Genomic DNA, 27,654 nt, shown 5'->3' with positions numbered 1-27,654 from the left:
AGGATGAATGTGCAGACCTTGGGGCTTTGGTCCATGCTTGGAAAGAAAGGGTCTAAAATGTTTGTTTCCATTACAGCAAACCCAACAAAGGCGTGTTTGTCAGCTTCAGTAAAGTGATCATGGGCTGGGAATGAAGAGAAGAAACTCCTGTGGCTGGACCCCACCCGACAAGAGATTGGGGATACCGAGCGAGAAGATTGTCTGGTTTTGCAGTTTTCTACCTTTTGCTAAAACAAAAAAAATCCAATAGTTTTCCTAACATTTATAGTTTTGTACATCACTTTCAAAAAGTGGATTTTTTTGTAGCTTTCATTCAACCAGCAACTGTGGTTTCTGAGACATGTCTGGGTGTTGCACTGTAGCAGAAGCATATGCTAAACATTCCCTGCATTCAGAAGACAATGTAGATCTCTCAAACAACACAGGGTTCCAAACCTTTAAGCTGCATTTTCACCAATAAATCACACACACTAGTACAGTGACTTTACATTGGTTTTGGATAGCTAACATCCTACCACAGAATTGTGTGTATATATATATTTATTTTTTACATGAAAGGGTCTGAACTATAACCTGTGATACTTCAAGTATGTGTAACCCAAGTGCACTTACTTTTTTCTTTGCTGTAGAAACATCCACAGCACAGACTGTAAACATTTCATGAGATAATAATATACGGTTTTAATTTAATCAAGAAACCACATACCAGTGTTAATAAATTGCATTCAGATAATTAAAACATAGGGTTGAGAAAAAGCTGGAGGCCTTCAAAATAGATTTCAAATCGATCGACCTGGCTGTTCTGTTGCATTAAGTTTTACTTTCATCAACTTAAACACATCTACAGCCCTGGGTTGGAGATCAATGAATCAATTAAAGTATGGTATTCTGGATAAATGTTAAAAAATGATTCAATGCTAAGTTTAAGATCAATAAATAAATACAATTCTATTGAGACTTAACTGTGATGGACTGAAACTGTGGGATATTTACCATTATTTATCTGAAACTCAATATCTTATTTGATTTTGATATATATACTATTTTAATTTTGCACTGGACTATTCTGAAGAAATATAAAACTGATAGTGCTCTCTGATGGTAATGGTCTTGTGTGTGTGAATCTGGGTGACAGATTCATTTAAAGTGATAAAAATGTCACTAAAGTGGAAACGTTCCTATAAAAACAGCAAACTGACAGAAGGTGGGTGAATAGAAGAGATTACACAATACAGTTGGATCTTCCTTCCTAGTTTAGGTGGTGCATCTGTAAATGCACAAACATGAGCCACATTACAACACCACACAAGCTGTAAATGTAAAGTGATGCATAAACAGTAAGGTGCAAAACATTAAAAGAATACAGCAAGCCTTTGTTTTGGGCTTCTAGAACAAATATTGGTTTAAATGCTTAGCTTCAAATGGCAAGTATAGTCTGGTAAGAAGTTGCTAGAAAACAGCTTCTCTTATAAGTCCCATAACATGCATGCATGCATACATAACACTGCACAGTGGAAGTCTGCACTGTTTGTTTTGGAACAAAAACTATACTTATGTATTGCCCACACTATCCTGTATCAGTTAGAACTGCAGAGTGCCATTATAAAGTATAAATATAACCAAGTCACTAATCCAGCACAGCCTGACTGATATAGTCTGCAGAGAAAAGGAGCTCTAAATCAGTCGTTAAAACTGAATTCATTTTTAATAAGAACAAAATAAAGTAAAATATAAAATTGTGACCAATTTAAAAAATAAAAATGTACATTAACATTCATAAACAATAAAAACATATGGACGCATTTGTTATACATTTTATTTTTTTGAATATATTACATTATTTACAATCTTAAATCAGGTTGCAAACCTGAGCTTTTCCATGGAGAGGTGGGTGTATGAACGGTAGCAACAGCAGGACTCTACCAGCCTGCATGGAGAGACCTGACCAGGACAGTCACATGCCTGATGGGTGAATGGAGTCAATTCAAGCTTCGTCTATGCAGCCAAATAAGGGAGCCAAGGTGTAGGTTCATGTCAGACATTTTTTCCAGTGCTGCATTTTACATTGGTTTACACAACGTACAGCTTCAGTCATTTTCTGCTGTCGTACAGTTCTCTCACTTTCACTTCTGAGTGGAAAGGATTATACCCACCCTGCGCGGCGGGTTCTGCCTATTGACAGTAGCACACATGCATTGGCCCTGCTGCCTTTGTACAATTCAGTGCATTATGGTGAGTGGCACAGAGGATCCAGAAAAGTAAAAGAGGGGGCAAAAAACAAAAAGACAAGTGGACATTTACAGTGAAGAGACTCCATAGGCCAGTGTGGCATAAAGCACCTCAGGAAACATGGTTCTGGAAATATATGACAAGTCCTGCTAATAAAGACCAACAATCAGCTGGGCAGCACAACTCCTTGCTTAAATCAGATTTCATATTACTCCCAACAGTGCTCTCCAAAAAGAAACTGGTTTGGTACACCTATCTAGCTGCTGGACACCACAAACACCGGTCAGCCAGGAAAGCCAAGAGGATGGAGCTCCAGATCAAATACACAGCCATCGGCTCAATCACTGTACACTATCTAGTCAGACAGCATGAAGTGTATATGCATTCGTATTACCAGTTTTACAGATCAATAGGCATCTCAATTGAATGAAACCAAACTAGATTTCAGGGTTCCTCTTTCAAACTTGCGGAAGCGCGCTGCACACGGATTGGCGGTAAACCTGCAATCACTGAACAGCAAGTGGTACTGTGCTCTGCAGGAAGTGGCTGCTTTCTAGTCAAAGGTCTTCAGCGTGAATCAATATTTTGTATCAATCCTTACAAAAATAATAAAATAAATAAAACAAAATAAAAAAATCCAACAGTGATCTCTAACATGTCAGTAGTTCATATACAATCTGTCATTGGTAAGAAATCTGTTCAGACTGTAGAGAGAGACACGGTTTTTGACAGTTGAAGTTTAAAGACTAACTACACAGGGAATACATATCCAATGAGTTATGGCTAAACCCCAATAAAACTAACAACTATATACACACTAACACAGATCCATGCTACGATGTGAACTATAGGATAGAAGTGTCATTTTGTTGGGAAGAAATGTGTCAAGGGCACATCTTACATCCCTTCTGTCCCTGAGGAAGAACCAAAAACAAGTCAGAACGCTGCACTCGGAGCTCCAAAAATAATAACCCACTACCTAGCAGCATTTCAGAGAGATTTACAGTAAAGGCTGTTGCACAGTGCCAGTGGTAACAAGGCTTATAATCGATAGTGCACACCGCAGTGATTACCAGCTATGAGACACAAGTGAATCAGCAACACAGACACGGTCAATGAAGAGCTTGGAGAAAATCACCCAAGACGACGGGAGAACCGGTCTATTTTTGTTTTCTACTAACAAAGGACTTCAAGTCTGAAGTTGCAGCAGTGTTTAGGATGAGTAAAATGCAAATCTGCAGTTTTATTTTATTGTTTTAAGACTTTGTGCAAAATATCCACAGGGAAATAGGACTTGTTTACTGTAAATCAAGTTATTTATAAGGTTTAAGATAGTAAGATGAGTAAGGGAAAACTCCATTACTCTAGGGATCGACAGATGAGCAGATTCATCCGATACAGTGAATAAGCTGTAAATAAATCAGATTGTCAGTATCTGCAATGAAGGTATCCTTAAAAATGCAATACACTACTTAATCCAGGAGCTCACCAACAGCAGAGCAAACTAAAAAGACTACCACTTCCCAAGTCTCTTCTGTACCAAACATACACGCACATGTGGAGAGCACAGGGACAGTGTCTAAGTCAACAACCAACTCAAAAAGTAATTTCTATGCTTAGTAACAGCATCATACAGCAAAAAAGGCTGTACAAAATTAAATGTACTATTAATTAAAAAAAAAAAAAAAAAAACATACCGAACACAGAAATCTGAGGTGAAAATGTAAAACGAAAAAAATCTAAATTAAAATGAGTCTGAATTCTACAAAGGCAGTAAGGAGAAGGGCATATCTTCTTAACGAGGACACAAATACACATTCGTACACAGACATTCACACGCACAGTATTCACACATTTTGTGTCGCTCAGACCCCATAATTATTGTACACAGAACGAGTGCTTTATTAATATTACAGCAACCTGAAGCATCCGCACAAGAAAACATCACCTTTAGAATACAATATAGCATAATATGCATAAAGTACCAGAAATATCATATTTATTTGCGAGTCCTTTAGTGTTCTTCATTCAACAGGTGAACACTATTTGTTTCCTTCTTAAAAAATTCACACGCAGTGTACAATCTCATACTTAATTTAGAGATCGGGTTTATCTTTTATGTGCAAATAAACCAATATGGAACCCATGTGTGTCAGCAATGGTAAGTTTGTTGGGCGCTCACTAGGGATGTCTGTGCCATAAAAGTTGCAGTCTTTCTCTCTCTCTCTCTCTCTCTCTCTCTCTCTCTCTCCACAGAATGGAAGCTCGGACAGAACTGTAACAGGAAGCAAACCTCTTTAGCACGCATGGTCTTCGTCATGGCTGCACTATTCTTCCTGAGCAGGGTTTGAGTTCATCAGTTTGGTGCGAGTTTGCTGTGCTGTTACAGAAACTGGTTTTCTTCTTTTTGGAAAGGAAACCTCATTTATTAAAAAAACAAAAACAAAAAAAAACACCCTTTATCTGAGGAAAGGCGAGAGGCTTTTAAAAGCATTTCCGTAGCAGGAGAGAGCGTGCGGCACCGTTCAGGCGTGAACAGAGTGGCCGCTGTGAAGGACGCAGGCCATGGTCTGGGAGAAGCGCTCGGGATTGGTGCGACACCTCAAGCTTGTATACCCTGTACGCATGAGGCATACACCTCTCCTCTCTACAATCCTATGAAACGATTACGATCACCCTGCATTTTTGTGACAACTGTGGTTACCTTCATAGAAGCAGCATTTATGGAGATACCTTAGTCATCAGCCCCCCCACCCCCACCCAACCCCCCTTTAATTCCATAGCAGCTTTGCCAGTGAACTAATCGGCATGGGCCACGGTCAGACTAAAAAAAGTTAAAAAAATAAAATCGAAAGTAAACTTTGTTTCCACATGTACTCCAGCAAGTTTACAACACGTGTGTTTTCGGGTCACCCTGCCCTGTCCTCAACTTCCCATCACCCAACTGCCACGGGCCATAGTGAACGAGACAGCGGTAGGTGGAAAAGCAGCCCAACGTGAAGTATGACGAGCCCAACCGCCCGAGGGGGCCGTTGGCTTTACCGTGTCATCAGCCATATGAAAGCGTGAGCCCCGGCGGCCTCGATGCCCTGCAGGAGGAGCCGAGTCTTCAGTGGTGAACACGGAGGCAGGCCGTCCCGGCCCTATCAGCACTCCTGGGTAATGGTGGGATCGTTTTTTTTTTTTTTTCTTTCGGCCGTGCCCTCTGTCGTCCTCATGCTGGGGCTGATGTTTGCAGGCTGACACTCAGGTGTAGCGGGGCATTTCACACTGCTCACAGCGGTTCAGCGCCGGGTGGTTGAGGAAGGTGCAGCTCTCGCAGTTCCACTGAGCGCCCTCGAACTCCTCCTCCCTCTGCGGCCCTCGAGAGGGGGTCTTGGTGCTGGGGCTGTCTACTGCAGAAAAGACACAAGCTTGGCAAGGGCTAGAGCACAGTCCCGTGCTGATACGGCACAGCGAACTAGCTTATGAAGCTGCATTCTGTAACAAGTCTTAATATCTGAAAAATGTGAGCTATAGGCTACAAGAGAGAATCCAGTTTCTTATGTTTTCAGTTCATTTATTTAAGGTCATTTATGTGTCTTTTAGTAAAGCTACAATATGAAGATTTGATACGAGGCTTCACCTTTTCTTGTGGGCTTGGGAGGTACCACAGGACCAGGCTGTATGTTGTCATAGAAGTTGCTCATGGCTTTTGGATCAAACTTCCCTAAAAGGAAAATAAAATCAAAATAATACCACAATTAAAATTAACAGGCACCACTATTAGTAAGTTTATAGTCACCAAATTATTCTACTACTGCTAAAACATACTGAATATATTTATCTAATATGAGTGAAATAAAAAGAAACCCCTTCAACTCTTATTTAAAAAGACCCACCTCAATGCTGCTTATTTTATATTCATATACGTCAGGCACTTAATGAGATGGACACTAAACCGATTTTTGTTTGATTTAAGTTTATTGAAGACCAAAGAGAACATGATCAGTAAGGGCTCAGAAATGAGTCCAGTGCTATGGCTGAATGATCTTTGGAAATAACTCTTTAATAACAGGTCTGAAGGGGGAAAAGTTGAATGAGAGACTTCACCTGAGGACTGCCAGCACTGGGCAATGCCCGTCATTCAACTACTGCAATTGACATGCTTTGCAGCTCTCTCTTAGGCCTGGGGAAAAGTTTTATATAGCAAGGGGTCACACTCTTCTTTGAGAAGTCATATTTTGACTCTAATCTCTTGGGCCCATCTCTCTCCTCATAATCTCCATGGGAAGAACAACATACTGGTAATACTGGTAAATAAGCCAAAGTCTGAACGAGGAATTCTGTATTATTTATCCTTCCAGTTTGAAGACAATATGAAAATAAGAAAAAATAAGAATGACTGACTATGAAAAACATAAAAATGTTTTCTCCTTTTTTACAGAGAGACGGGTATGAAATAGCATTGCGAACGGAGAGATCTTAAATTCAGAGGGTAACACTGAAGTGTCAGTAGAGTTCTCATACCTCTGGACTGAAGGAGGTCTATTTCTTTCATGGTACAGTCTATGTCGATCTGAAGCTGTCGATTTAGGCTTCTTAGTCTTGTCATTTCCTCTGGCTAAGAACGTGAAAATGGAGATAAGTTAACTTTGTACAACCCCAAGAGCAATAAGAAAAATATGTTTAGGAATTAATGTTAATCTCTTCAGAATCAAATAGTCTTTTACAATTATATACACTGAAGAGTGTTTATGTCTTCTGATCCTGGTGTTTGTGACACATGTGACATTAAAATGACCCACTGGTCCTCTTGTGTAAGCAGTACCTGTAGAGATGTCAGCAATGCCTGTTCATTAGACACAACCTGCAGAGTCCCCTCATGGGATTAAAAAAGGTATATTGTCAAAACTAAGTAGAAAATACTGAAACACTGAACCAGCAGGAGGAGCTGGGTTTGGCTGGCCGGGATGCTGCAGGACTCACCTGTGGGATGAGGGCAGAGGCGTTAACCCTGCGGAAGCGGCGCTGCAGGGCGTCATACTCCATATCGTTGACATCTGCCTTCAGTTTCTCCAGCTTTTGCCGCTCCAGGTGCAGCTCCTTCACCAGCCTCTCCATGCGGGCTCGCTGGTGCAGGAGCAGGGCTGTAACGACATGGCCGACAACACATCAGCTCCCACTGCTCCCACACTGGCATGGGGCAGGGAGGAACACTACCAGTGCTATAAGGGGGAGTGCCATTTATTAGATTTTTTGTTTAGGTTTCAGGTGTCCATATCCACTTGAGAGTTATGAAAGGATAATGGGCCTACAGCATTTCCCGGATGCAATGCTGCGCCTGTGCCTTGCAGCCACTTCCTGTAACCAGCACTTCACTGCATTGTTTCGCCGTCATCATTTACATACCCAAAATGGTCTTTGATTGTGCATGCATTCACTTCCAGCTACAATTTACTCTGCAAGGTAGAATAAGTCCTACAGCTCTAAATCAAGGATAATAATAGTGTAATACCCTAAATGACATTGTGCAGAATAAATGGAGTTGCTTCTGGTTACTGCTACAGCATATAAAGTTCAGAACAGAAGTACACATTCCAGACCCTGGTATTTGATACGAGAAACAAGTTGTTCCTGACAGAACGCCAAGTCCTGCTTAGCAGACGTTATTATGATGGTAAAAACCATCACACTTCAGCAGTTTCATAATCCAAAGAGCAAACCCTCACTGCTACGCAGCACACGGCTGTGATAACAGAGGTGTACACAGTGGGGCAGCAGTGAGCCAAATTGGGAAGGCTAGCCTCGTATGCTTACAGGAACGAGAGAAATGGAATTAAAGGTTTAACAAAATGATTCAGTGGTGCATTTTGATGTTCCCGAGGCAGGTGTAAAGATTTTATGTATTGTAGATCTCCATTAGAGAGAGGCATACAGGAGCATTCATGAATGCAGGGTGTTTCTGTCTGTGAAAGAGGAAGTGAAGGCCCAGAGGAAGGCGACTGCAGTTTGAGACAGAGCCCTGGGACTTTAACAGTGGGCTGATACAGCTTATCTAACATCAGGAGTTTCCTTTAAATCAGAGAAGTGTTTGTACACATTTCATAGGAGAGGCGGTGCACATCCTCGGAATCGAAAACACAGATTTCACTCAGGGTGAACATAACTTATAGTAAAACTACTATTATTCATTACTATTTAATAAAATGCACACAGCTGACAGGAGAATATCTTTCATCAGTCATCTTAAGCCTGCAATGAACAGACATGTAAAAATGCAGTAGTGGCTTAGATTTGCATGATTTCATTGTGAATTTTAATTAGCTTATGGAATATTATGCACCCCCCTAAAACAATACATACATAAATAAACTGCTCCTTTTGGAATAAAATCCTGTTTTTGTGCAAGGCAGTTACGTCAAATTATTCCAAATAAGAGAAACCACAAAAACACTCACCATGAACGTAACTGTTCAAAAGGTTCATCCTCTAGGTTAAAAAGAGCCCCACAGCAGACAGGGTTTCAATACTGTGAAGCAATCTGGTTTCAGGTATGATGCAAAGCTGCCGTTTCACTAGGAACGGGCTGCCATGTGACGCACGGACATCTGCACACAAACCGTGGTAATCTCAGCAAACAGCTGCCGGCTAGAATCAGGATAAACCCAAAAGCACGTCCTCTGGAAATCTCAATGTACTACTTAGCGCTGATCTTCATACGAAACATTCCATTCTTGTTTGTTTATCTAAATGGATTCTCTGCCTTCAAGGCTCCACAAAAATGCACTCCATTTTAGCCTACTGCCCCACCGTGATAAGTTTCACTTTTATTTCTTCACAGGAAGTATTGCCCACTGCAAGAACAAATTTTGCTTTTCAAGCTGAAAATAAGTACAGTTTACCAGAAGTGAATCACTCCCTGGATATTAAGATTACAAGAGTTCAATCGCTTTTCTTTTTCCTGTTGGTCAAGCATGCCGTAACACTAACAGCGGACTGCTGCTGCACAGCCGCATGGAGCCGACCTCTTCCTGACATTCTGGAATGTTGACTCAAAGGTAAAGTAAAGGTTTGAAAAATCAACAAAGGTGGAGCCAAAACTCATTTAGTGACTATTCTGAGTATACTGTGTATTTTCCAGCTAATCACACAAACACACACACATATATCATATACATTATGTACACTAATGTAGGTATTTATCAAACACTTTTTGAATGGCTGTTTTTTATATCTATACATTTATTTTTAGTTTTCTCTGAAATTTACAAACTCCACTTATATTTTCCCCTTTATATGCTCCAAATCTGGCACTCCAACACTTAATACATGACAACTATGGATCCATCTACCATGTCATCCAAAACATGCATCGGCACGCTGCTTCTCCCTCTGCTAGTCACCAATGTCAACAGCTGAGCTGAAGCAGGAGCACCAATGCAGCTCTTGGTGAGCAGGTTGGAAAGACCACCATGATCTCAATTAATTCAATTAAAAATAAAACTAAGAGTATGGCTTCAATATTGATGTTACCAAATGGAGAATAGACATATCTATATGTACAAGGTCCCTTGAGACTCACCTTGAGTGTAGGCGTAGTCATCACAGCCAGAGCTGGACTTCCTGGGGAAGCGGCTGGCAGCTCGGTCTGTGATGGTGCCGGGCAGAGCAGAGATGGGCTGGATGGGCTGGGGGGCGCCGGGGTGCTCTCCCTGCTCCACCAGGTTCAGAAGGCTCTCCGTCTCCACCGTGGGCGACTCTAGGTGCCGTGGCTGGACCTGTCTGCCAGGCGACACTTTGATCTTGAAGGTGTAAGTGGAGTTCCCGGGCTGGGTGACCCGGACCCCACCGCCTACACCAGGCTGGGGAGAGGAAGTGGGCCGGGGGCGAGGGGGGCCCTGGTGGATGTACATGCCAGGATGGTAGGATGCCACCTGGGGCTGGCCCGTCAAGCTCATTTGGCCTCCAGACATGCCCCTTGAGGGAGAACTGGGAGACGGGTTGGTGGAGATGTACAGAGTGTTCTGACCTCGCTGCTGCTGCTGCTGGCTCATAACGGGAGAGGAGCTGCGATTGTGAGGCCGCTGGGGGGCTTCCAGAGTGATCTCGATTTGATTCTTTAGAGAGCCCTTAGAGGACAGGTAGGGGATGTAGGAGACGGGTTGGCCAGGCTGCTGTTGGTAACTCTGCTGCTGCTGCTGCTGTTGCTGCTGCTGCTGCTGCTGATGGTGGTAAGGGTGGGATGTCATTGTTGGGGGGCTGATTGGCATGAAGACATGGGAGGTCTGCTGGATCTGGTGCTGGGGGGAGCTGTATGGTGAGGGGAATTGGGAGGGGGGAGGGGAGCGGTAGGCTGTCTGAGGGACCTGCTTGGAGGAATAAGGGGACTGGTAGGGAGAGGCTTGGTAGACTGGCAGGGCATGAGGAGGCTGCTGGTTGTAGGGCTGCATGTGGCACTGAGCAGTGGGGGAATGCCAGGGGGAGGTCTGGGGGCTTTGGGAGGAGGCAGGGTGGATGTAAACTGCATTGCCGGCAGTGGCATAAAGGGAGCCAGGGATCTGCAATGCACGGGGGGCAGAGGGGATGTTCTGGGACAAGGTGACCGTGATGGGGTTCATGGCATACCGGGGAACAGGGGTGTAGGTGGGTGAGATACCCGGCATGGCTGAAGGAGCAGGTGGTGGCGTGCCAGCTGAGCGGCCCTGGTCGTTCACAAAGAAGGGGTTGTAGCCAGGAGAGGGGGCCACAATGGCAGGAGCAGAGTGCGGCTCCTGGAGCAGGGACAGCATTTGGTGCTGCTTCGTCCCCACGCCTCCTCCACCGCTCCGCTGGGGGTCGATGTGCCCGTCGCTTGAGCTGTGCACCAGCGTCCGCACCCCGCCATTAACCTTGCCCCCTTCCCCGGTGTGGTGGTACCCTGTGGGAGAGTGAATGCCAAGGTTGATGTGCAGCATGTGGTTCCGGCTCATCCTGCTCTCCTCTGGGCTGTGGTATTCCCCATACAGGTACTTGCTGCTCTCCTGCGACAGCACTCGGCAACAGAGCTCCAGATTGTTGTTGTTCTGAAAGGTGCAAGGAAGGAATACATTTTTATTATTTGTTATCATCTTATTTTACAGATGGGACTAGTTGCCAAGGTTATGGTGTAGCAGTTTGTACACCAATCGGGCTTTAAGTTCATTGGTTTAATACCTTTGTCTAAGACAATGTAAAACTACTGTGGCCTCCCCCCTATGGCCTAAGCTGACCTCCTTACAGTTCTGGCAAGCTGCCATGCATATATTCAACATCCACATTTGGATCCCACATCAAGTATACATCTTCAATCATAGATAAAAAGTAAAGGAAATAAGAGATTTTCTGTACGTTGAGAGCTAAACACATAGAATAGCATTTATATATAGGTTATGCGGATTTTGAACAAACATTAAACAGATGGGTATTTAAAAATTGTATTGTATTATATTGCACAAAATTAATTTTGAAAATAATTGGGTGCCTACTGTACAGCTGTGGAAAATGTATGATTATATTATTAATCAAAATGAAAAGCAGTGTTCTTCCCTCAGGCTTAAGAGAACAATTGAGTAGCTGTCAATGTATCTCACAATTTAGGGAAACTTCTTAAATCTACATATTCACATATGTGTTTTGGGGTTTTGGTGTTAATTCTCCTTGCTTAGTTGATGTGGTTTTACTTCTCACTGCCTAGTTGACTGCTACTTAGACAATTGTATAAAATAACTGACACAGAAATCTACAGTTTGAAATGTGTTTATCTCAGTATTACCTCTCACATTGTGTATACGGGATACTGTAAGAGAAAGAGAAACGGGACCAAATGGAAATGGCTTGAAATCATTTTTTTTTTTTTTAAGACAAAAACAAGTCAAAAAATGTGAATGCAAAACTTTAAGCTAACCATCATCTAAAAGGATTTACATTCAATATTCAACACCTTACATGTGTTGGGTTCCATCAGAGAACATACAGTGAGGGGAAAAAAGTATTTGATCCCCTGCTGATTTTGTACGTTTGCCCACTGACAAAGAAATTATCAGTCTATAATTTTAATGGTAGGTGTATTTTATATATATATATATATATATATATATTATGTATAAAAGACACCTGTCCACAGAAGCAATCAATCAATCAGATTCCAAACTCTCCACCATGGCCAAGACCAAAGAGCTGTCCAAGGATGTCAGGGACAAGATTGTAGACCTACACAAGGCTGGAATGGGCTACAAGACCATCGCCAAGCAGCTTGGTGAGAAGGTGACAACAGTTGGTGCGATTATTCGTGAATGGAAGAAACACAAAATAACTGTCAGTCTCCCTGGGTGAAAGTGTTGTGGTCAGATGAGACCAAAATCGAGCTCTTTGGCATCAACTCAACTCGCCGTGTTTGGAGGAGGAGAAATGACCCCAAGAACACCCTCCCCACTGTCAAACATGGAGGTGGAAACATTATGCTTGGGGGGTGTTTTTCTGCTAAGGGGACAGGACAACTGCACCGCATCAAAGGGACGATGGACGGGGCCATGTACCGTCAAATCTTGGGTGAGAACCTCCTTCCCTCAGCCAGGGCATTGAAAATGGGTCGTGGATGGGTATTCCAGCATGACAATGACCCAAAACACACAGCCAAGGCAACAAAGGAGTGGCTCAAGAAGAAGCACATTAAGGTCCTGGAGTGGCCTAGCCAGTCTCCAGACCTTAATCCCATAGAAAATCTGTGGAGGGAGCTGAAGGTTCGAGTTGCCAAACGTCAGCATCGAAACCTTAATGACTTGGAGAGGATCTGCAAAGAGGAGTGGGACAAAATCCCTCCTGAGATGTGTGCAAACCTGGTGGCCAACTACAAGAAACATCTGACCCCTGTGATTGCCAACAAGGGTTTTGCCACCAAGTCGAAGGGTTCCCTCATTAACACGCAAATCAATTTATAACTTTTTTGAAATGTGTTTTTCTGGATTTGTTTGTTGTTATTCTGTCTCTCACTGTTAAAATACACCTACCATTAAAATTATAGACTGATCATTACTTTGTCAGTGGGCAAACGTACAAAATCAGCAGGGGATCAAATACTTTTTTCCCCTTCACTGTACAGTACTTGTAACCATTTGAACGCAGGTCTTTCAAAACATCAGACCTTATTATTATTGTATGAATTTATTATTGTACTCTTCTTTTGCTGGTCTGCATTGGCTCAAGTTTTACGCCAGTAACAAATTTATTTCAGATATTAAATATTTTTATATTTCATAAGAGTCATCATAACAGTTAGGCTCTTTAAATCCTACTGCATTAAATATGAAGTTGCCATTAATCTACGTGAGTTTCTCACTTGGGTTACAATGCTAAAGCCCTGACACTTAAGATTTCAGAAGCTATTTTCAGAAATTCTTCTAAAAAAATCTGTAGGGAAGTATAATAAACTTGCCAGCAGCAACTGACTGCCTTGACTTCTACTTCAATCTAGAACATTGTAACTTCCTTGGATTAATTAAATGAAGTATGAACTTTGTCACTTATTAGACAGTTTTAAAAATTAGTGAAATTTAGAGTCAGGTTTTGATTATGTACAATGTCAGATGCCTTTTTTTTTCTTTTCAAATAATGTACAGCACTCAAAGAACAAAAAATCTTTGTATTTCAGTACAGATAATAGCACACTTCTTCAACAATATTAGCTGTTTTATACACAGCTGCAGCTCTCCATTTGCACCGGAGGACTGCAAAGCTGGCATGACACTGAAACAAGACTTCTTCTGAGGGAGAGAAACTGTTTAATACATCAGACTAAACCCTAATAATCCTGTAATTCATACACGTTTTTCTTTTCCTCTCTTCAATGTAACAAAATGTTACTTAAACCAAGATTTTAAACAACCCACCATGAGAAACTGTGATACTACATTTGGATGTGGATCCCAATAAAACATGTAGAGCAAACTAATGTATTTTGTCACTTTTTGCCTTTGTTAATTTAGTCAAAAAGGATAAATTAGGGTAGCACAGTTTTATAGGCGACTTCTTTGGGGAATAATACAATCTGCCAGCTGCATTCTGAAGACAGGTAAGAGAAGAAGCAGGAAGATGTCACTGAAATTTAATAGGGGATGCAATTAAGCTCTGACTGACAGATACAGCCTTCAGCTCATATTCTCCTCACAATGATGCAGCAGCCTGATACAGGACTTCGGTGCTGAACAGAAACAGCCCTGTGACCATTAGATAGGGTTATTAATCTGTGACATACAGAACCCAAATGAAAATGACACTTGTGATTATAGCCTTCTTCAGTATGAGTACCTTTGTCCAGCATTAACAAACAAATATTAGAAAACGAAAGCCAGGTAGAGGACTCAAACCAGCAATAACAGTTCAGCCCTTCTTAAAGTTGAATTTAACAGCTCCTCTGCATTCTGAAGTCTGTCGTTACATTTTTTAAAGCTTTTTTTGTTTTGTTTTTTTTACACCATAGATAATTGGTGGAGGGAGGGGGAATCGCTTTCAAACTGCAGATTTTGGATTTCTGGAAGCCAGGCCGATGTCATTTAATACAGTCTAGCTGGGTAGAATTCAGTTTAGGTGCTGTGGGGGTAAACATTTTCTTCTTCTTTTGGAGGGAGTTTCTTATGCAACACATGCATGGTGGACAAAATACAACTACTTCTACTATTAGTGGTAGATCTAACCATTTGCTGAGCGTGTTGCGTGTCTCCTGGGCTGACCTAAATCACTACCACAGTTGCCCGCCTTCCCCTGACCCCCGTCGCCATGACAAAAGAGACCACACACAAACACACACTTCCCTGCTCTATCCATCCTAAAGCCAAGAGGACAACCAGATGTTGTGATCCAGCCTTTTAATCCCAGTGCAGTAAAAGGGATCAGTACTGTGACTCAGTTCAGGCTGAGGAAAGGCTCAAAACATCTGAAATTTGAGTAACCCTCCTGAACACAGCTCTGGTAAACCCACTGCACACTGTGTCATTTCTGCACACTTTTCAGCGAGCTGAAAGAGCCTGATTAATCTGATTATAGAGGGCCTTTGCCAAGTGAGTATTTGTTGTGTAAACACATTGGTTAGTTTTATGATGATAAAAAGATCCCTATGGGTGCAATTGAAAATGTCTATGTATTCCACAGAGCATTAACATCAGGGTCTGCATTTCCTCCTGCCCCTCCCTGTCTAAAGCTGCTCCCTAGGCCAATCACACACAGTGGACAGACTGTAAACTGCATACTAAGTTAGAATTAATTCAAGAAGGAATAACAAGATATATGTTCAAGTGACTTTTTTTTTCTCTTAGTGTTCCCTATACCCTGAAAATATATGATTGATACATATCTGGGCTTGGCAATGGGCTGCTCGTTCATTCAAACAGGGGACATTAAAAAGTACAGAACTGTGTTAGAATTGGGTATCAGAAATTCACAAGTCAGGGCATTCTGGGAGAGAAATTGCAAGATCATAGAAAACAATTAATCTTTGAGAAACTGGTAGGATGGGAAGAGTGGCATCACAAAAAAGCATTAATCTCAGACAAGGTAACCACCGAATTAACAGATATGAACAGATGAGACCAGGTCTGAACTGTGCATCCCTGGGAGGAAATGAACAGTGAGAAAGTACCTGCAGCATGCACTGAGACACCACTCCCTCGGGGATCTCGGGGAAGCGCTGTTTCAGGTCATGCAGGATCTGATAGTCCACCTGCTGGCTGCCCTGCGCCATCCCAGGACTGCTGGCTCTTCACTGGGAATGGGAGTCAATGGGCCCGCCAATGGCTACAGTCCTCCGACCCTTCTTTCATCTTCTGAAACAAAGAGCAGGAGGGAGGATTAGGGGCAGCATCTGCAGTAATCCCATTTTTCAGACTAGAGTCTCGGTGCAGCCAGTATTTCAACAGATCTGACTTCTATCTGGATTTAAAACAAATGCCTTATGATCTTGTTCACAGGCTGTGATTCACACACACTCAATCAACAGTGCCATTAATCTGATGCAGGCATTATATGTTGCTCAAATGAAAAGGGGGAGGGGAAAAGTGGTGCTGAAGGATGGCACTCAGTGGCATCTCCTCTTCCACTGTGAGAGGGTTGGCAGGATACCAGGAGTGCCAACTTGGCAAGTACTATAAACATGAGAAGCTGCTGCCTTGACTGGAAAATTCATCCATGTTCCCACTGCTTAAATACATACAATACTGAAGATAAACTTTTTAGTACTGTCTGCTAGTGATTTTAGAAATTTAGATACAGTACAAGACCCTGCTGATGCACACAGATGTGGTTCCCTTTTAATACTTGAGTCTTGCTAGAGTGAGCAGAATACAAAATAGACTGCATATAGCTTTATGAAGAAATAGTAAGCAGTGCATTTTTGGGCACTGCCTCTGATTACAGCCTAGCAGTGATCTTATTGGCCTTGAAGTGAAAGCCATCTCACTGAACCTGTTCTGTAGTCGTACATTCCTGGCACACATGATCCCCCACACTGTGGAGAAAGGCTTCATTTAATTATAGTACAGGCAGCCGTTCACAGCATAGACAACGTGGAACCTTCCACACCATTCCAGAATCTCCGAAACCCAATGCATCAATTAGAAAGATTACAGATTCTCTCAGAACAGTGGTGTGTGTGTGTGTCGGTGGACCGAGAAGAAAAGATCGAGCTGAATGAATCAGTGTAGCACTGGGCTCTTGTACATGTCACAGATGCAGGGAGCCCTGGGGGACAATCTTATCACAGTTTTCAATAGGCTTTGTGTTATTTGGCATCTACAAAGTTTTATCTGTAGGTTATTATAGAGTTATTTAGCAGATGCCTTCATTCAAAAGGTCTTACTTAAAAAAAAACACTAACATACAACATACTAGACACAGACTGTACTTTCTTCAAAACATGAATGATAAAGTTTCAGAAAACTTCATGGTTTAAATCCAAAATCAATGTTCAGGATTAACCGACTATTCCATGCAATAGTTCAATGACATGCACAGAAGCAGAGAACTGAACTGCCCTGATTCACTGGCATATACCCCAAGTGTGTAAAGGAAAATAAAGTAAACTGTTGGCATAGTTAGACTACACATTTATTATTTTATTTTTAACACTAATGATAATAGAACTCCAACACTCTTCACTTAGAAAACATTAAAGCAATTAAGGTGTAATATAAACAATTTAAACAACAACAACAAAACAATTTAAGCCTTTTAGCTGTATTCATACAAGCATTTTGGAGTACCTTTCATTATTAACCGTTCTCACTGTCTGTGATGAACTGGCACTGTATAGTGCATTGACCAAGTACTGTAAAAGAACAGTCTTCTCTAGGAAAACAGCTTGGCTTTATGCTGCTGAACAATGGGACACACATCCACACAGAAATGAGTTTCACACCAGACAAAGTAATATTATAATTTGGGTCTTCACAGAATCAAGTCAACTCTTTTACTCGCAACGTTTCAACTTTTTGCAAGAACGCATTTATTTATTTATTGTGATCAGCAGCACCCAGGGTTACCCTTCTTGTAAAGGTCAAAGTGCTCCAATGACGCGGCTGGCTGGAGTGGCGCCTCTTAACGCGTTTATAATGGCAGTTTTCTCAAGGCGTGGGATTACGCATCAGCACAGTACTACTACAGGCTATTACTGGAGCTCTGTTGCTAAGGACTTTGATCCCTGCTATTTATACAATATACAAAGGCAGCCATTAGTGCAAGTGCTAGTACATAAAGCTGCATTAATTTCAGTCTTCAGAATAACAGTTTAATTCTTGTACTCTGACTAATGTGTTTAGGCTATATATAATTAGAGATTAATATCATACTCTGTGTTTAACATATCTTTAGAATCATGCATGGTAAAACCATCAAGACATGTTTTTTTTATTGTTACAGATGAACAATGCAAGTTGTAAAAAAAAAAAAAAAAAAAAAAAAAAAAAAAATCCAGGTGTCCAATATCCAATATTAAACACTTTCATAATAGTAATACATAGTAGAACCAACAACTGATGGTATACTGCAGTTTAACTGCACACACTTTGAGACATTTAAAAAATGCCAATTAAGTTGTCAAAAGCAGATTAAAATTCAACAGCACATTGGCAATTTCAAGAGTTTAGAAAACGAGAGACAAGGTCTATTTTAGTTAAACTAGTTAATAGTCAGTGAAGAAGCTTGGGCTCAGGACTGTAACTTGAATGCATTGAATGGTAGAGTACACAGTCAAAACAAACCCATTAAAACACATGGCATGCCATCTCTGATTAATGGTGAACCAACTCTGTACAGATCTCACGTAAGCATCAAGTCTTCATCTCCGATCAGAGGGACCTGCACTGATATTCACTGAGACCATTAACTTTGGTTAATATATAATAATGATCTGACTATTTACATTTATTACAAAAAATAAAGTGGCCCCAAAGTACCGCATTGCCATGACAGCGTGTGCTGCACTAGGCTGAACACAGGCCCGTCGATGCAGAGAGAGAAAAGGTGTAGAGAAACAAAGAGAGGAGGGTAAGTGGCCGTGGAGAGGCAGCAGACCCTGTCTTCACGGCAACTAATCCTTCCCCCAGGCAGGTGTCTGAGATGCAGCTGGAGCCCTGAGGGGGGAGGAGGCCGATAAACATGAAAGGAATCCCAAACCACCCCATCAGGCGGCAGGAAAAGAGGCTCCTGCAAGGATTACAGAAAGGCCACTCTTACTCGTACAGAGAAAGCTTTTATAATCGCCTCGCAGAAAGTTTTAGGAGCATGGAAAAACTGAAAGGTGATAAACGTTTCAGTTATTCACATATCCTAAACCGTCAAGAAGCCATAACAAAATAAACCTGCATGAGTTATAATGCAACATTATTGGTTCGTTTGCATCAATTATTTGTGTTTGCAGTGGTTTCAGTTTTGAGTACTGTAAACCCTTTCCTGTCAGAAATTCAAAAATAAAGCTCACATCATCCAAAACAGCAATCAAATTGCACTAAGCTATACAAAAAATGTATAGCTAAAATAAAGAGAACATAAAGCAAATTAAGATTCAAATTTTATTGAGCCATAAACCTGGTTGTTCATGATAAAGAATTTCATCCTGAATATTAAAATGTTCATGACACCTTAACTGTAGGGCTAACAAGATTCAAATTTCCACAATATGAAAACTGATCTCAGTAGGACAATACCGTATGGTTCATAACCATAACCAAAGATGTACAATACATTTGTATTGCTGTGAGATATCTAGAGAAAACCATTTTTTTGTATTCTAGTTTCTGACAGGCATTACCATTAATGTAGATGCAAGATGCGTCACACAAATTCAGCACAGCTGTTATGCAAGAAAGCTCAGGGTTGCCGTTTTATCTGCTTCAGCCATCTCTATCTAAAGCCTTTCCATCATCCATCAGACCTGCTCCTACTGGCTAAATTTAGATCTCGAGGAGAAAGCAGCCTTTTTCAAAAGCTGAAATCACAGAAACATAAAACAAAGCCAATGTAAAAGAGGGGGCCTTGCCAGGATTGTGACCAGCGATTCTGGAAATGATAAATAAAGGTATTTACAGTTGCTATCCCAGCTGTGCTAAAATGACAGAACAACAAAAGGGAGCTGTTAGCTGGGCATGCATGGGTATATAATGTTTATGAACACAGGATGCATTTGGTCTGAAACTGACTCTCCCAAGACTGATTAAAAAGGGCTAAAACAGAATGTCAACACCAGAGGTATTAGCATAATAAAGGCTACATTATTTTCTCCAAGGGGGAAGCACATACTTGAGTTTTTACTTTATATTTATCTTTCTAGCATTTAAAGAGCTCCTTAAAGTAAACAACTATCCACTCCACTAGTTTGAGAAAATAAACAGGCCTTGCAGATGCTAGACAAGTGAAAAGCTATATTGGTCCAAGATCTGTGTTGTCATGCAGTCTTCACTATTGCTAGTATTATGATAAAGCAAGGTTTGGGGGGGGGGGGGGGGGGTTCATTGACAATACCATCTATACATACATTTACTGAAGCTCTGAGTTTTTCCAATATTCCCCTGAATAGTTTATCAAAATGATGCTTGCCTAAAAGCACTGGAATTATGGTAATGTATGAAAACACACAGGGTCAGAAATTGCACAGATACATGCATACATTATCACAACTAAAATCCAGTAAAGGAACAAGTATCACTAGGCTCTGACCAAATCAACACATCGACACACCTGCCAGACACCAATTTAAAAAACACAGTACTGGCAGGCAGGTTTGCTTTAGTTAGAAGGAAAAATACTCAGTCAAACAAAAAGCAGTTCTCACGTACCGGAATTGGAATTTGAGACTCGGGCAGGTCCATGTTTTTGGTCCAGGCCTTAGTTTCTCAAAGGAGGAGGGGTCGGTATTGGTCAAATGTAATACATTTTAATGGTGCAATTCCCAGCCAGAAAAAGCTTCCAATTAAACAAGTTTACAGGAGTGCTCTAGCACTCTCCCCACACAGACATCTTCAATAAATCAAAACGTTTGGCCCAGACTAAACAGCTAGCAGAAAATCTTCAAGATCTGCAGGATTATACTGTAAAAGTAAACCCTTAAAAACAACTTAGCTTTGTGCACTGTTATTGCAAAGGATCAGCATTACAGGACAGTAACTACTGACCCATAACACTTACCAAAGGAAGATAAAATAAACAAACCAGAAATCAAGTTATGAATGCCTTTGACTTGATAATGTAAAACGGCAAAAAAAAAGGGAGAACATTAACAATGTAAGCTACAGCTAAAATCAACTGGTTATCTCTCAGAAAATGAAAATGCTTTTATCACAGTTCAGAATAAAGAATCTGAATATTATGCAGGTGTTAGGCTAATTAAATTAAATTCTCTATTAATTAGATTGTGTGTGTTTAGGGCTTAAAACTGAATAGGTATGATATCAATCAACAGTGTATGATGCAGATCTTGAAATTAAAAATAAGTAAATGTATTCTCTAATCTTATAATCTCATGACAATGTAAATCTGGCAAGAACATCAGATTAGATTAGTCCAGAGATCACTGATCTCTGCAGAAGCAAAGCAGAAAGTGCTCCACTTGATCAGTCTCTGTCCTTCTCCATGGACCCCTGCCCTATAGGGATTACTGTGCCACCTGTGCGTACTAAGGCAGGTCCAGATATTATGAATCAGTAGCAGATTTACCCTGATCAAGAACAGTAAAGAGGTAAATAAGGTAACAGTCAAAATGCACAGGTGTCTGGTGTTTTTTTTTTTGTGGTTTTCCTTTTTTCTCAGATGGGGGCCATTGAATAATAATCTGGACCTGCTGATGCAGAGGGTGTCTTATTTCCTGCCCGACAGGAACATCTACCTCTTCTCTTCATCATACCACAGGGAGGCAATAATTACATGGGGGTGCTTATGGAAAAGCAGATTATGGGCCTCATTATTTATTTATAAATCAGCTACAATGTTTAAACCCAAACATAACACTTATAGCTGGACCCATCTCCAAAGCACAGCATCGGAGAGCTGTGTGAGAGACTGCTGGAGTACCCAATCTTTTTCAGGGCAAAGCTTTTTGTTGGCAGCATTGCAGTGAACAGGGCTCTTTAATATGTGCTGCCTCAAGATGGCATACTATTTTCTTCACTTCTAACTCAATGCATGGTCCACAGACACTGACTTTCAAAGCCCTTATGGTGTACTAAGGTGACAGGACCATAATTTACAGTCTACTGAACAGCAACAGAATGAGGTCTGTTCAGGTTGCCAGATGCTTCAATGAATGCAGTTCAGCCCTGGTTTGTGGAACACATTCATTGCAAAGGAAGGTTCAATTTCTCAAAAAACATTTATATCCCCCTTACATCTGTACAAATCTGCCACATAATAATAAGGTTTACATTTTATTTCATCTAAAAAATTGAGACTAATCTGAGAATACTGTAATTTTTCCTTTCATAATAATACATTTGACTACAAATAACTTCTCCAATATCATGACAGAAGAACAATAGATGAATGTCTGCAGAAATAAGAAATAAATTAGTGATCCCGAAATGGTCTCTCCACTGCAGTCCCTACCGGAGCTCACAGGCTGTCAGTTTCAGGAGCCAGGAGACCGATACCAGTATATAACAAACACTATAATACTGCAGCACACAATACTATGCAGATCGAGAGACACGTGGGAAAAAGCCTGCCTTACCTGATATTTTGGCCAAAGCTGTTAATTCAACTAAACAAATACAACTTTTAACATATTGTATTGTATATTATTGATCTGGATATATCAAAAGGATAACATATGAAGTCTTTTCAGAAAATAAAATAACCCATATTTATAACAAATCTTGGGTGTACTATTTTGTGCAAATTATCAACTTCTCAGTTATTCAGCAAACATTTATCTGATTGTTTTAATTTGATTGTTTGTAGATAGCAGATGAAAAGTAAAAAAGTAATTTGACATTTCTTTCATGGTTACTGTAGAACTTACAATATCATATTTTGTTTCTTAAAATTGTAATAAAACAATGGGCAGTTTGAACACAGTTATTTAAGTTGGGAGGCTGAAGGGGGGTGTCGAACTGAATAACATAAGGCCTTCTTCATTAGACATGCCATGGATTTGTTTTTCATTTTCCGTCATTATGAAGATGATCATTGGAATAAATGTAAATCAAAACAAAGTTACCCTGAGAGAAAACTTCACCTGGCACAAATTTGTTCCTTAGGATTCTGAGCTTTTTTTTTTTAATCTTAAACTTATTCACCATCAAAGAAAGTAAATATTCTGAAAACAAAACTGTTTCTCTCACTACATAATCATAGTCAACCCCTTAAATACTTTTCACTGTATGTTATTTAATTACTAGTATGAAAAACAGATGTATTCAGTATTTTCTAAGCACTTGTTGGACTAGCAATATCACGCAGGTTAAAATCATGTACATGTTTGGCTTAATTCTGATTCAGTTTGTTTCTTGAGAAACTAACATCCAAAAAATATTTTCCACTGAGTGGGGCTGTACTGGATGGGAAACAGCTACAATCTCTCATCCAATATGTACAATAGGCCAGGGTCTAGCATGGAAAAAACAATCAGTCATGAGCCTGCTGAAAACTCTCCCAAAGATATTGTTCCCTTAAGGATTGATCACATGTTTACTGTAAACACTAAGGAAAACCATTATGAAAACCATGAAGCCCCAAATGGGATAATGGGTTTGGATATGGAGCTGAGAAGCTTACACGTATCACACAAATTAGATGCAGCCTTCATCTATGTCCCATGCTTCGGGAGATCGCACTGGAAAGCCTACTTTCAGGGTAGAGACAGACTTGGGATTTTTTACCCACTCCTTGAGTATAGCAGACATAAAAAAATGGATGAGCATCAATTTCCAAATGCTCAGAGGGGATCTATATGAAGACCATACTCCCTCAATGCTGGGCTTCAAGGCAGTTTACGTACTGTCTTTTGGTGCAAAACAACCACACCCTGTAGGAGAACAGCATTAATGTTACTCTCAGAAAGCTCAAATTGAACCAAAGAAAAAATGATGCATTAAAGAACTGGTGTTCTGAGTGAATCATTGGGTCTTCCATTTCCATTTATATCTTAAGAGTGAAACATTAATGGAGGTTCTCTCTTAATCCTACCATAACTTCAGGCCAGATTTAAGATGGATTTTTGCACCAAACGGTCATGTGACTAGAGAGAGGAAAAAAGGAAAGAGAATCAAGCCTGTTACAGTCAAATTTCTCAACAATATCAAATGATGGACTTAATGGTGGTAGTCAGAGAGAGAGGGTGATAGTAGAGGACAGTATTCATCAAACTCAGATACCTAAACACTGGAGATAAAAGCATGTGTGTCTGTGAGGCTGGCTCTCTTTTTCGCAAGGAGTAATTTGACATGCTAATTAAGAAACTGACAAGCAAGACATACAAACACAAGTCTTTGAGGTCTTACTGACCAAATGTCCCTTGTGGACACCACAGTACGAAATGCACCAGGCATTGAGTGTGATGCTTGGCCAGCTATATTACCCTTTTCTCAGATCTCGTTACAATGACTTGCATGAAGAACAAGCACAGTCAAGGTGCCCAGAGTATAAGCACAGCTGTTTTTATTGCTCTCCCCTGCAACCTGAAGAACCGACAGGTTTGTAATCGAGCGGTAAGCATCGGCATTGAAATCACATCAGCATAAACCCTGTATCGAAGCACATGATTTCTGCACTGCTAGATTAATTTACAAACACTAGGCAAGAAAGACATCTACTGCGTTGTCCTTTAACAGACCTTTGACACTGGCCTGGAGAGAGAAGTCCCTGGCTTTCATCTGATTAAGAATCTCTCTTCCAGCTGTGGGTAAAGCTGCTGAGCTAAGCAGCACAGCATTTATTTGCTTCAATATCCCTTTCAACTATAAAATGTGGTCTTTCATTGAGTAATTAGAAATACTCAATGCAAGTGAAAAGGATCAGCTTTATTATTTAAAACATTGTAATTTTTCATGGTTCACATATTAAAACATCTATTTTTTGTGGCTGTGTAGGGCTAATGGACTGAGCATTAGCATAATCAGTTTTTGGGAAGCAAAGATCATTCTTTGCTGCTCTGAAGCTGCCCTGACTTACTGCAGAACATGTGTGGGCAGAAGGTTGGTGACACTGGCTTGCTCTGGAATGAGATGAAAATTCTTGGTTGAAAGCGAAAATAGTCAGTGATAGTGAAAGGGAAGAAAGAACCAAAGGCCACACAGTTAACAACCACTCCAGAGCTGCTGCTGGACTGTAGTGTCAAGGCCCAGTAATCCTCTGGTGTATGGAAGGTAAAAGAAGGACAGCAGACATTTGATTTGATGTAAATGCAAACTCACTACTAGTTGAATTTCACCTTTAAGAATCACCCAATTAAGTAACAGGAAGCGTCTCCACGTCTATTTCCTGGACTATGTGTTTCCCATCTCATGCATGACCACGTCCTTGTACTGCATCTCTAGCCTGATGCCATCATGCTTATGATCCTGCCTTATGGACTTCAGAGATGCTTCATTATCACTCCCCAAGATCACGTTCAATCTGACCATACAAGATCCTGAGAGACTGAAGCTGTAATAGGATATACCAATACAAGACCATGGTGAAAAAAAAACAACTCAAAGCACTTCTGGGCAATGATTGTTACACTTGTGAAACTACCACTCAGAAACTCCCGCTGTGACTAACAAACTCTGCTATATTCTCTTACTTCACATTTAAGAGAAACTAGTCAGAAGACTGTACATTCTAATACTTGCTGGCAAAATACTGTGCACACAAACAGTCTATATGAGATTATAGTTGTTGTTGTTATTGATATTTAATAGGCAGCTTTGTTTTTTGAGATAATACATGGACAACAACGGGATGAATGTAGTCATTGTATAGTTACGGTGTGGGGGAACACATATCCCAACTTAGTGGCTTTGGACATGATGATTAACACCAGTTTTACAATTTTGATTCATAACTTGCTGTTACATCCCTATTCACAGATTTTGCAACACTTCCATTCCATGCATTATAATGTACATTATTCACAATGTACAAGATACTCTGAACCTTCTAGTTTACTGTAGTCTGACTCAAACTGTAGTCACTATTGTGAATATGCTTAAAAGGGTGCACATGGCATGGTCTTAACTGTCACTGATCTTGTGTACTGACAAAAGTGTGATCCCCATGGAAAACTGGAGTCATGATGAAAAGGACTGTGTTTGCACAGATAATTGTGCAGGATGTCTGAGAGCAGAAGAAAACGCTGATTGCATAAAGTCTGAATCAGCATCCTTCAAATAGTACACAAGACCGGAACCAGGGGTTGAACAAATACCATGGAAACCCAGAGATCTGGGTTTCAAAAGAGGACAAGGACAACAAACAGCTTCCCACAACAGCAATGTGAGAAGTTGCTAATCAGTTAATTCTAATCAGAAATAGTAAAGAGAAAGGCAGAGCATACTGTACTGTACTGTACTGTACTTTTCAGGTCATCTCCTATGCACATAATCTCTATAATTTCTGTCACTGTTTTGACCCATAACTAAGCCATGTGTCATGGCACTACAAGAAAACTAGACATAAAACTGCAGCATCCAGGGATGGAGCTTTGACTCTTCTTAAATAATTAATAAAGAGGGGCCTGTGGGGCTGATCGTTATCTGCATGGTTAAATACGATGGTCCTACAAGAGGGGGCAATGCCAGCAGCCAATCACAGCCCAGTCCTAAGCATGCCGCTGCGCTACTGCAGCACAGAGCGCCACGGAAACAAAGGAAGAGACCGTGCAGCTGACCCGCAAAAAGCCTGCAGGTTGTCTCCAACACACAGCAAAACACCCTGCAAATACCACCAGCCCAGGCAGGAAATGGACATCCCCCCTCTCCCTCTCTCAACCTAACGGGACACGTCTGGTCTGACACCAACACATACAGAGCAAGTCAATGCATCGCCTGTTTTTTTTTATTTATTTTTGCTTAAGCCATTTTTGGTAATGCCACCATCAGCACGTCCTTGTCTATGAGATTCCTAGCAACAAAGGAAGTCTTGTCCCAATATAGCAGTGTAACTGCGCGTAGGGTATGCCCTGAGCAGAAACACGGGCCTATGCAGTCTATAGGATCAGGCAATACTGCTGTGCACATCACACGCTTCAAACGCACTGAGCAATATCTGCCACAGCCTGCAGTCATGCACAGCGTACGCAAAAGCCACTCGTCGTCGCAAGCTGGATGTGGAAGTTAGTGCATTTGAAATATCGGCACTAGTTAAAAGAGAAAGTTACTATTTTGAAGCAATGTGGAAACACTGACAAGTTGTCCCAAGACACCTGGATGGGGGTTCCACTGTATTGGCCGCCTACAGGGATGGTGCAGCTGTACTGAACCTACGGGGTGTTAACCTGCGGGTCCAGGCGGAGCGTCCCCCCGCTGCCGGTGTCACATCATGCGGATGCGGAGTGGCCAGACAGACAGTGTAGTGCGAGCGGTACGATTACAATAAGGAAACAAGCGGGCAGTCATATCCCTCTACCCGGCACCGACACACTTTTCCGTTGCACTGTAATGACGATGACTGAAAAGGCGGAGATTTGCCCGGTACCCCCCATTACCAGAAGCACTGATGTGTTATTATACATAAGCCTGTCTGCTGACAAAGTGGACTTCTTACCGTCCGCTCACTCCCTCCCACCAGCCATGGCTCGGTCTCATTCGCAGCCTGCGCACACGGTGACTTCTGGGCCCCCTCGGCCAAGGGGATGTTGGGCTCCGTGGTTAAAGCTGTCCGGTTCGACTCCACTATCTATCCCGGGTACTGAATCCCCCCCAGCAGGCCCTGAACCGACATCAACCAGATTTACAATATGGCGATCGGGAA

At 41.3% G+C, this 27,654-nt stretch overlaps 2 protein-coding genes across 5 annotated transcripts in view; one reads left to right on the top strand and one right to left on the bottom strand.

The window, feature by feature from the left end:
• Nucleotides 1-1,813, top strand: part of LOC136751087 (serine-rich adhesin for platelets-like) — a 10,451-nt gene extending 8,638 nt beyond the window's left edge. For both annotated transcript variants that reach the window (XM_066706376.1, XM_066706375.1), the window contains exon 12: nucleotides 77-1,813. In XM_066706376.1, the coding sequence (XP_066562473.1) occupies nucleotides 77-134 (58 nt within the window). In that variant the 3' untranslated portion in view covers nucleotides 135-1,813. The remainder of the gene's footprint in view (nucleotides 1-76) is intronic.
• On the bottom strand, nucleotides 1,797-27,654 carry tab3 (TGF-beta activated kinase 1 (MAP3K7) binding protein 3). Of its 3 annotated transcripts, none has more exons than XM_066706377.1 (7): nucleotides 27,448-27,654; nucleotides 15,860-16,043; nucleotides 9,794-11,273; nucleotides 7,198-7,358; nucleotides 6,739-6,832; nucleotides 5,855-5,938; nucleotides 1,797-5,624 (listed from the first exon to the last, which is right to left on the bottom strand). In XM_066706377.1, the coding sequence occupies exons 2-7, from the start codon at nucleotides 15,959-15,961 to the stop codon at nucleotides 5,476-5,478; spliced, it is 2,070 nt and encodes a 689-aa protein (XP_066562474.1). In that variant the 5' UTR covers nucleotides 15,962-16,043; nucleotides 27,448-27,654; the 3' UTR covers nucleotides 1,797-5,475. The 3 variants fall into 3 exon arrangements, with proteins under 3 accessions (XP_066562474.1, XP_066562477.1, XP_066562475.1); XM_066706380.1 differs by having other exon boundaries at nucleotides 1,797-5,621; XM_066706378.1 differs by having other exon boundaries at nucleotides 15,860-16,040.

Source organism: Amia ocellicauda, chromosome 6 (assembly GCF_036373705.1).
Source record: "Amia ocellicauda isolate fAmiCal2 chromosome 6, fAmiCal2.hap1, whole genome shotgun sequence".
In the NCBI taxonomy this organism is placed as follows: domain Eukaryota; kingdom Metazoa; phylum Chordata; class Actinopteri; order Amiiformes; family Amiidae; genus Amia; species Amia ocellicauda.
This window is presented reverse-complemented; position numbering and strand designations above follow the sequence as displayed.

Bases quoted from the DNA above. Each gene is read 5' to 3' on its own strand.
- tab3 (XM_066706377.1), bottom strand. From the start codon at position 15,961: ATGGCGCAGGGCAGCCAGCAGGTGGACTATCAGATCCTGCATGACCTG. The intron at 7,359-9,793 runs GTGAGTCTCAAG...ATGTCGTTACAG, and splicing joins TGACTACGCCTACACTCAAG to CCCTGCTCCTGCACCAGCGA. The intron at 6,833-7,197 runs GTGAGTCCTGCA...TCACGTTCTTAG, and splicing joins CCTCTGCCCTCATCCCACAG to CCAGAGGAAATGACAAGACT.